The sequence below is a fragment of the Balaenoptera borealis genome (genome assembly GCF_965194805.1).
Source record: "Balaenoptera borealis genome assembly, chromosome: 5".
NCBI lineage: Eukaryota > Metazoa > Chordata > Mammalia > Artiodactyla > Balaenopteridae > Balaenoptera > Balaenoptera borealis.
This window is the reverse complement of record NC_138862.1, coordinates 68,180,989-68,192,169: the sequence shown is the minus strand read 5'-3', so window position 1 is coordinate 68,192,169 and position 11,181 is coordinate 68,180,989. Positions and strand designations below refer to the sequence as shown.

Sequence of the window (11,181 nt, the reverse complement as noted above, 5' to 3'; positions counted from 1 at the left end):
TCTCAATTAGACAGGTCTAGGTTCAAACTGTGGCTCTGCCATTAGGGAGATGTGTGTGAACTTGGGTAAGTTACTAAAGCTTTCTAAGCTATGTCTTTATGTATTTATCTATAAATGAGGTCCTAATAATATTATCTATCTTGCAGTGTTGTTGTGAGGTTTAAATAAGATAACAGCAAGGTACTTGGAAGACAGTAACATAGCTGTTAATAATGACTGGATTTCTGGACCTGAATTCCTATGTACCACTTAGGAGCTTAGATATATGGCCCCGTTTGAACATCAAGTAAAGAACAGTAATAAGAACACTCACCAAGAGCAGAGTGAGTATCAGTAAAAAACGAGAGTGCTTTACAGACATGCAAGGAGTTATCAGCAAGTATGCCAGTGTCATACTTCTTGTTTTACATTACTTATGACATCTGTGATAACTAAACACTTTTTTTACTTACTAATTTAGTCCTTCACCTTGCCAAAGTTAGGCTTTGCTATTTATCTCCAGGCATCATATCTCAGGTTTGTTCCTACTATGTTTTATTTTGTTTCTTATCATTTCTCATGTAGGAAGTAGCCTCCTCATCACAGAGAATAAATACAAGGGTCAACCCCTGATTTCCTCTAGGTTTTTTTGTGGAAAATACACAAAGATAGACGGGAAGTCCACTCTCACCTTCTTGCCCTCAATAACCATCAAGACGCATCCTGCCACTGTCAAGGCAATCATTACATAGCTGATCTTCACCCGGACCTTGTTCTTTGCAGCATCGAGCATCTCAAACCTAGTAATACAATGGGATCATGAGAGAAAGTTAAAATTTCACTTTCTGAAGTTGTCAGAAGGATATAAATCTCTGTGTCTCACAAATCAGGAGTAGAGTAGTGCCTATACATATAAAAAAGGAGATGGGGCCTAGAAATCATATAGGACTTTGGGGAGGATGGAGCATTTTCACAATTCACTTTGTGTATGAAACACAATAAGGGGGTATAGATGAAGATAGAAGGATGTATTATAGAACTCACCTCCTCCCATAAAGACATCAAAAATACATCTACATTTGGAACAATTCTCACAGAATACCCACCGAACACTGGCAGAAGACTTCATACAACTAAAGCTGCAAGAAAGATCACCAAATAACTGGGTAGGACAAAAGAAAGAAAAAAAAAAAAAAAGGAATTGGGACAGGACCTGCACCCTTGGGAGGGAGCTGTGAAAGGGGAAAAGGTCCCTCACACTGGGAGGCCCCTTAGCTGACTGGTAGGTCCACTGGGACAGACAGTAAGCCTCAGAGGCTCAGAGGCGAGTGAAGCAGCCGGCTTACAGTAGGCAGGACAGAGAGAGACCAGCACAGGTGGCCCTGGCCACCTTGCTGCACGTCCCAGCCCAAGACGCGCACCTCCTGGTGTGTGTGCAGCAGCTCAGGGCTGAAACTTGGGCTTCAGCAGACAAACCCAGGGAGAAGACTCAGTTTGGCTGTGCGGAGGCAGCCCGAAGGGCCTCAAGTGTAGTCCAGGCTGCAACTAGAAGTGTGTGGAGGACAGAGCCCATGCCCGTCACCGGAGCCCCACTGTCAGCACGCTAAGGTAGGGGCAGGGACTTGCCACAGCAACCTCATTCTTGGTGAGCTCACAGTGGGTGTGGCTCAGCCGCTATGAGTTCTGGGAGTGTGCAAGTGCTGGGTGGTTGCCCGCATACAGAGGCAGGGCTGAAATCTGAGGCGATTCCCTGCGGGTGTGCAACTTCAGCGAATTTATGCCTGTGGCAGCACCTGGGGATAATCCGAGATGATTACTGGCTCTCCTGTAGCTGAGACGGGTCTTGTGCCAGCAGCAACAGGCTTTGTGGGTGCACACACACAGAAGTGGGGCTGAAATCAGAGCCGATACCAGCGTCTCCACAGCAGAGGCGGGGCTGAGGGCCACGCCAACAACAGTGTACTTTGTGAGCCTGCACAGTGGGTGGCAGGCGACGTCACAGAGCACATGTCTGGGTAGTCAGCTCCTGGGGGGGAATACACAGCAGCTCCTTTCCCAGCCGGAGCACTCCACTCCTGCCTACCTCACATCACAGCTTCGAACCGGATCTGGGGGCTTCTCTTCCAACAACTGGGGAGTAGACCCTGCCCATGACAGGGCTGTGACAACCACAGAGCAAAGAGAATGCCCCACTCAACACAAGATCCAGTGCAGGCTCTGCTTACCACAACACAAATCACACCACTATGAAGGAGATAACAGCCAACACACATTGAGGAAAGATGTGGCAGACATCCATACCAAAAACAGCCCTCACACCAAAAATATTGGACTCACACAGGCTACACAGGGTCATTCCCACATAAAAATAGCCCTTCAAGACCACAGTAGATAACTGTTTCCCTTAAATTCATAGAGTCAGAGAAATATAAGTAAAATGAAAAAAACATAGGAACCACTCCCAATTAAAAGATCAAGAGAAATCTCCTGAAAGAACAAACAAGTTGGTTTGTTTCTCTAGACTGAAGAAACAGACCTCTCCAGTCTAACAACCCGAGTTCAAAAGTGAGGTAATAAAAATGCTGGAGGAATTAAGAAAGGCAGTCACTAGAAATGCAGATCACTGTAACAAGGACCTAGAAACTATAAAGAGGAGCCAATCAAAATTAGACAACTCAATTGCCGAGGTGAAACGGGGCTAAAGTCAATAAAGAGCAAACTAAATAATGCAGAAGAACGAATAAGTGATCTGGAAGATAGAATAATGGAGATCACCCAAACAGAACAGCAGACAGAAAGACAAATGAAAGTAGTGGGACTTCCCTGGTGGCACAGTGGTTAAGAATCCGCCTGCCAGTGCAGGGGACATGGGTTCAAGCCCTGGTCCGGGAAGATCCCACATGCCATGGAGCAACTAAGCCTATGTGCCACAACTACTGAGTCTGCGCTCTAGAGCCCACGAGCCACAATTACTGAGCCCACATACCACAACTACTGAAGCCCACATGCCTAGAGCCTGTGCTCCGCAACAAGAGAAGCCACTGCAATGAGAAGACCATGCACCGCAATGAAGAGTAGCCCCTGCTCGCCACAACTAGAGAAAGCCCGCGCACAGCAACGAAGACCCAACGCAGCCAAAAATAAATAAATAAATAAATTAAAAAATTTATTATCAGTTTATGATAAAAACTCTCCAGAAACTGGGCATAAAGGGAACATACCTCAAAATAATAAAGGCAATATATGAAAAACCCACAGCTAACATCATACTCAACAGTGAAAAGCTGAAAGCATTCCCTCTAAGATCAGGAACAAGATAAGAATGCCTACTCTTGCCACTTTTATTCAACATAGTTTTAGAAGTCCTAGCCAAAGCAATGACAGAAGAAAAAGAAATAAAAGGAATCCAAATTGTAAAGGAAGAAGTAAAACTGTCACTGTTTGCAGATGACATGATAACTATACATAGAAAATCCTAAAGATGCCACCAGAAAACTACTAGAGCTCATCAGTGAACTCAGTAAACTTGCAGGATACAAAATTAATATGTAGAAATCTGTTGCATTTCTATACACTAACAATGAAATGTAAGAAAGAAAAACTAATTTAGTCACTTTCTGTAGCTAGGAGAGGAGATCAAGTCAGCTGACTTCAGAGTATCTAACAGCTCTTCACTAGGCACTACATAAGGTATCAATGATAACACACAGATTTTCCAGCACTGTTATTATTCCAGGTACTTGCCAAAGTGGAAACATTTAGAGAAGTGGAAACTGTTTTAAAATTTGGTTGAAAGGTTTTAAGTAGTCAGACTCAGAAGAACTGCTTTTCCTTTAAAATAGACTACTGAAAAATAAAAGCTGCTTACAACCCTAAATTCAGCACTCACGAGACAGTCTCTGGGATTTCATCTTCCTTTTTGAAGCGACCTGACCATATTAGGATCTTCTTCTCCCAATCCGTAGGCTTATGCAATGGTACTCTGTGGCCATAAGTGTCTATGAGAAAAACAAGAGAAGATATCTTACTTATATGAGACTGACTCTCAAATTTAGCAACAGAAAAATGCTATTTGTGCTTTTTAGCTATTCACTAAACAGAATCATTGAGAAATCTCAAGCTAATTAGAGCTTTGTTTGGATGGAATTTCTTAGGTTGCTCATTTCTTAAATGAGATTCAAAAATTCTGTGAGGACTGAAGTAAAATAAAAGCATTATTTCCCAATATAAACCATAGCCATTGAAAGCTGAAAGAACACCATGAACAAAGTTATAAAGGTGAGAAGGATGAACTAAAAAGAGAACAGTGAGGCGCCTGTTTGACTTCAGTAGAATTAAAAAAAAGTCTGTAAGGTAAAATCAGATTATAAAAGAACCTGAATAGCAGGCTAAGCTTTTTAGACCTGATTCAAGAACTACTGTATACTTTGAAGCAAGGAAGAAGTTAACATTTTAGAAAATATAATCTGCACAGTGGATGGAAAGCAAAAGGATAGGACAGAGTGGGTAACAAGTCCAAACAGAAGATTATAATACAAGGTATTACAATACAAGGGTGAGGTGATATAGTCTGAACTAGAGTTATAACAGCAGGAAGAGAGACAATAAAGTCAATCTGATGATGACTGAAAGAATTTGGAGATGAAGACAAAGAAGGATTCATGAAGAACCTCAAACTTGGATGAGTAAGACAATAACAGTATTGTTAACCAAAATAATGAGATTGTGAAAAGAACCAGTCAGGAGAGGAAAAAGCATGAATGCCATTTTAGATCTACTGACTCTAAATTCATGCCATCTGAGTAGGTTTCATTAATAAGTTGGGAGTGGAGATAACCACTGGTGCAAAGGGAGAGCCAGTGAGGATGACAGAGAAACATAGAAGACCAGGGGCTGAGTCTTGGGGCATGACCCAGAAAGGAGACAGGGGAAAGAGGCAGCAGAGGAAAATGGAGCAGCCAAAGATGAAAATGAACAAGAAAGGTAGAACCATAGACTATAAGAGAGACTTTCAAAGGAAGGGGAAGTCACTGAAGACAAGGAGCAGAAAAAGCTAGGGAATCACAGAATGTCAGGGTTAGAAAGGACCTTGGAGGTAATCTCATCCAACTTCCGTATAATGCCTACATCTCTCTTGCAGACAGACCATCTCCTTGACTACATACACATCACCTTTGCTTAAGCTGCACCTTTCACTTAACCAGAAGGCAACAGCAAAAGGGACAGGAAGGTCACTTGGAAAAAAATCCATAAAGAACCAAAGTCAAGAAAAGAGGTTTAGAAGTACAGAAATAGAACGGCTGTGATTTTATCTTTTAACCATTCCTGCGCTTGGCACAACTTTCTTTAGAGTTTTTTTTTTTTTTCCATTTTATGTACTATATACTCATTAAAGGCAATTCAGAAAGTATAGATGTGAGAAAACAAAAATATAAAAACCACCCCTAATTCTCCTGTCATAGCATGATCACTATATTTTTATTTTGGTGTGTTTCCTAAGTCTTATCCCCATACATATGTACATATATGTAATTTCTATATGTACCATGCTTGTGCTTACGCACAATATAAAATTTTGTATCCTGCTTTGTTCATTAACATGATGACAAACACTTTCCATGCCAGTATGCGGTATTTATAAGCCCCATTTCCAACAGCTGCACAACCTCATCAAGTAGATCTAACATATATAATTAATCATTCCCAGATTACTTAACATTTAGACTAATTTCTCATTTTCCATACATATATATATATATATATATGTGTGTGTGTGTATATAAATATATATATAAATATAAATGGGAACATCTTTACATTCAAAGCTTTTTCCGCATATAGGGATTATTCCTTAGAATAGATTCCCAGAAGTGAAATACCAGGTCAAAGGGTATAAACATTCTGAAGCTCTTGATAAATATTCTTTGAGAATAATTCTTTTCCTCTCACCAATACCCGCCTGGCCCTAGTGCACTGCCATGAAGAAGCAACAAGCAAATAGTTCCTGGGACCCTACAGTTTATATATTATGCTCCTTCTTCCACAGTGGTGACAATGACAGGGTTTGGAGTTAGGGATAGGACTAAACACGTCTGAAGTCAATGTACAAGCCAGTGCGTAGTCCTAATTATATTTTACCCAAAACATCATTTTTTGATTTGGGTCATCTTTGAGGTTCCTTAAAAGATGATTTCTAGACCACTATTTACTTTGGTGCATCTATCGTCCTATAAAAAGCTCCAGTCAAATCCCTGAGGTAAGAGATGAAAATGACAAACGAGAAAAATGAAGAAATCACTGCCACACGTAAGCACAGCTAATATAAGCACAATTTGGGAGGCCTGAACTACATGATAGGATATGATATAGGGACCCCTGTGACCACCTCTCTTTTAGGTTCTTTTGATTCCAAGTTATTCTAGTCTTTGGGAGCTGCCTAGTCCATAACTGGAAAGACTAATAAAAACTTACGGGTTGGAGGCTTTGGACTTTCCTGGGGTTTGTTGCAAAATCCATTTATTCTCTTCAAATCAGAGTTTCTGGTAAGCCTTAAAGATGAGAAAGCATCTCTTTCACAGAACCTAAAATAACTTCCTAGAAAAGAGAGAAAAATGTTTCAGAGAAAGGAAATCTGATGTCTCAAAATAAGAAATACCTGCAAGATACAATTTCACTTATAAAGATTAGCTCACTTAAAAATGAATACCCTACTCTATATGTAAGACACATGTACTATATTTAAGGTGATATGCTTAGTGCTATCTTAAAATATGCATGTTTTGCTGACTAGGAAATTACGAATTTACAACATAAACATTTTATCAGCTGTTAAGTTTTATAAAAGCACTTCTCACGTGTGTCTTATCATAACAATAATGATTCTGGTAGGAATATTATGGATTATGACCCTTGGCCATTGAGGTAAAGATCAGCAACCTCCCAGAAGTGCTAAAACAAGATGCCAAGTTGCCAATACTGTTCTGATAAACTCTGGGTAGGGGGCTGCAATGGCCAGCAAGGGGCTCTTTAGAAAGCCTTGTTCCTTCCAAGACATAATTCTCCAATTAGAAATCAACTTCAGATACAGTCACAATTTATGTATAATTTTAAAACTATATATATATTTATATACATACAAATGTATAAAACTACGTTATCATATACAGTATATGTAAGCAGTTAATTTTTAAAGTCTAAATTCTAAGCACCTATAGAGAATAGTATTACAAATCACTATGTATTCACCACCCAGTTTCAGCAATTATCAATACATGGCCAATATTGTGTCATCTGAATCCCACCCACTCCCTCCCACCAACCGGATTATTTTAAAGCAAATCCCCAACAACCTATTATTTCATCGATAAACACTTCGGTATTTATCTCAAAACAATAATAACTTTTCAAAATCATATCCAGAATACCATTAACATAACTAAAAAATATTCCTTTGATATCAGCACATTATGATCAAATGACATTATGATTCAGTTTCTCCAATGGACTTACAATTTTTTTTACAGTGGATTTATTCTGAATAGGTGCACACACTGAATACAGTTGATGCATGCTGCATAGGTGTCTCCCTCCTTTTTTTCTTGTCATTTATTTGTTGAAGAAACTAGATCATTAGTCCGAATTTCCCTCATTTTAGGTTTTGCTGATTGCCTCCCCATGGTGTTATTTAACATATTCTTCTAATTCCCCTATTTCTTGTAAACAGATTTTTGAGGTTTCATCAGATTCAGGTTAGAATTTTTAGCAAGAAAATGTCATAGGTGGTACTGTGTACACCCTACCGTATGACATCCTAAGGTATACATCGATTTTGTCTTTTTGTGATATTAAGATTGAGCAGTAGATACTATCAGTGTGACTCATCCTTATAAAGTTCTCCATCAACCTTCCATCTAATGTTTTAAGCAGACATTGGTGACTGTTTCATTAGGGGTTGCAAGATGGTAGTATTTTTTTCTACTTTACCTATTTGGTTATCCTGAGGTAAAAGTCATATAAGAAATGTAGAATAAATGCTTGATTCTTTCCCTTTATTTGCGTTTTCAAATTAATGAATTGGTTTCCTTGCAACCTCCACAGGTACCCTTTTGTTTAAAAGTAACATAAGGAACACTTGCATTTAACACGTGTGATGTGCTCCAGTCCATTCCAGTTATTTTTCTTTTTAATGCCCAGATGTTCCTATCTTTAGTCACTGGGGACCTTTCTAATTGGCTCCTGGGTCCTTTCAACATGCGCCCAGTAATCATTTATAGCTGCCTTACTTTCTAACATGTTCTGTACTCATTTTAAATGCTTCCTGCCCCAGATTTGGAATCAGACATTCCTCCAAAGTGCTCTGGTTCCTTTAAGTAGAAAATGTTCTTAGAGATGCCTGAGGGAGGTTCACTGTTACTGAGTTTGTCACTGTTTCCAGACCTTTTCAGTGAACAAACCTAAGAAACACATTCCATCTTAAAACGAATGCCTGTTTAAGAACTTAGAAATTTTCACCTTCAGCGTTAGCATGAATATTTTTAATCAGTCAATAATTAATCAGAATTCAAAGCAGAGACAGCCATGAACAGTTCTGATGAGGGTAAAACAGGATAATTCTGAGTATGGGGGTGTCACGGTATAAGAGAGAGCAGGGCTGGTATAAGATTCAGTCAGAAGATCACAAAAGAGCCCTAGGGTTCTAGGACATGGAAGAAAGGGAGCACTGCAGTAGAATGAAACAGAACAGAAAGCTGGAAAGGCACCAATGGTAAATCTGACCAGGGTCCTGGCCCTCCATGATGCTCTGGGTGACAAAGAAAAACATGCCCAAGACTTGCCTTTAATGCGACAAGAGTGTGCCCTCACAGCTTTGTGCTTAAAACATCACAGGAGAATTCAAGCAGTTTTAAAAATCTATTTGTTAGTGGACAGTGTGTACCTTTGAAATTCCAAACTCCTAATTGAGTGTCATTGTAGCTTCAGAGTTTGAAGCAATAAGGAGAGGCAAGAGAGGGACGAGGAGTAAAATGTGATTATAGCACTGGACCTCCCATAGTCGGTGAGAAACATAATTTCCTTGCCTTTTTTTTCTCTTGCTGTTAAGAAAACTTTTAAACATAGCAATCTAAAAGATATCACTGTGGACTTCTCATAGGCATATGTTTGTATATGTCTACAGATGTTTAAAACAACACTTATTGATACATAATTCCACATCAAAAATTCATCCTTTTAAAGTGTAAAATTCAGAATCATCTCCTGCTTCAATGTGCTGCTGGACAGGAACCAATCAGAGAGAAAGAGGTGAAAGATGGAGAAGGGAATCCAGGGCTTTCTCGATCACAAATCTCACCTCCACTCCAACTCTCTTTATACTTTTCTTGCAAAAATAATAATAGAAATAAGGAGGTGGTAGGGTTTCCAAAAACAAAAATTGTAAGCTTCAACCATCTGGGGAAGGCAAAAAGCTCATCCACCACAACTCTCAGTTTGAAAGTAAAGGAGGATTGGAGACATGGTGGCAGAGTAGAAGGAGTTGAGCTTACCTCCTCTCAGGAAAACACTAAAATCACACATAACTGCTGAACAACCATTGACAAAAAAGACTGGAAACTACCAAAAAAGATATTCTACATCCAAAGACAAAGAAGAAGCTCCACAAGATGGTAGGAGGAATGCATTTGCGATACAATCATATCCCATACCCACCAGGTCGGTTACCCACAAACTGGAAAATAATTATAACGCAGAGGTTCTCCCACAGGAGTGAGAGTTCTGAGCCCCAGGCCAGGCTCCTCAGCCTGGGGGTCTGGCATCAGGAGGAGGAGCCCCTAGAGCATTTGGCTTTGAAGGCCAGCAGGGCTTGATTGCAGGAACTCCACAGGACTGGGGGAAACAGAAATGCCACTCTTAGAGGATGCACACAGGTCTCGTGCACACCAGGACCCAGGAAAAGGCAGTAACTTCATAGGAGCCTGGTCCAGACCTACCTGTTGGTCTTGGAGGGTCTCCTGTGGAGGTGGGGGGCAGCTGTGGCTTACTGTGGGGATAAGGACACTGGTGGCAGAGATACCAGGGAGTACTCATTGGTGTGAGCTCTCCTGGAGGCCACCATTTAGACAACAAGACCTGGCCCAACCCAACAGTCTGTAGGTGCAAGTGCTGGGATGCCTCGGGCCAAACAACTAACAGGGTGGGAACACAGCCCTACCCATTGGTAGACAGGGTGCCTAAAATCTTCCTGAGCCCATGGCCACCTCTAAACACACCTCTTGACACAGGCCTGCCCAACAAGGGACAAGACTCAGCTCCACCCACCAGTAGGCAGGCATCAGTCCCTCCCACCAGGAAGCCTGCACAAGCCTCTTAGACCAGCCTCACCCACCAGGGGCAGACACCAGAAGCAAGAGGAAGTACAACCCTGCAGCCTCCGGAATGGAAACTGCAATCACAGAAAGTTAGACAAAATGAGACAATAGAGGAATATATTCCAGATGAAGGAACAAGATAAAACCCCAGAAAAACAACAAAATGAAGTGGAGATAGGCAACCTTCCAGAAAAAGAATTCAGAGTAATGATATCAAAGATGATCCAAGATCTCAGAAAAAGAATGGAGGCACAGACTGAGAAGATACAAGAGATGTTTAACAAAGAGCTAGAAGATACAAAGAACAAACAGAGATGAACAATACAATAACTGAAACGAAAAATACACTAAAAGAAATCAATAGCAGAATAAATGAGGCAGAAGAACGGATAAGTGAGCTGGAAGACAGAAAGGTGGAAATCACTGCTGCCAAACAGAATAAAGAAAAAAAAAATGAAAAGAAATGAGGACAGTTTACGAGACCTCTGGGACAACATTTAACACACCAACATTTGCATTATAGGAGTCCAAGAAGAAGAGAGAGAGAAAGGGCCTGAGAAAATATTTGAAGAGATAATAGCTGAAAAATTCCCTAACATGGGAAAGGAAACAGTCATCGAAGTCCAGTAAGTGCAGAGAATCCCATACAGGATTAAACCCAAGGAGGAACATGCTGAGAAACATAGTAAGCAAACTGACAAAAATTAAAGACAAAGAGAAAATATTAAAAGCAACAAGGGAAAGGCAACAAATAATATATAAGGGAACTCCTGTAAGGTTATCAACTGATTTTTCAGCAGAAACTCTGCAGGCCAGAAGGGAGTGATGATATATTTAA

General features: G+C 40.4%; 1 protein-coding gene across 1 annotated transcript in view; it reads right to left on the bottom strand.

Moving 5' to 3' along the window:
* Positions 1-11,181, bottom strand: part of FAM162A (family with sequence similarity 162 member A) — a 35,359-nt gene that overhangs the window by 694 nt on the left and 23,484 nt on the right. Inside the window, exons 2-4 of the mRNA XM_082395004.1 lie at positions 6,451-6,573; positions 3,869-3,977; positions 671-779 (exon numbers count right to left, since the gene is read on the bottom strand). Of these exons, the coding sequence (XP_082251130.1) occupies positions 671-779; positions 3,869-3,977; positions 6,451-6,573 (341 nt within the window). The remainder of the gene's footprint in view (positions 1-670; positions 780-3,868; positions 3,978-6,450; positions 6,574-11,181) is intronic.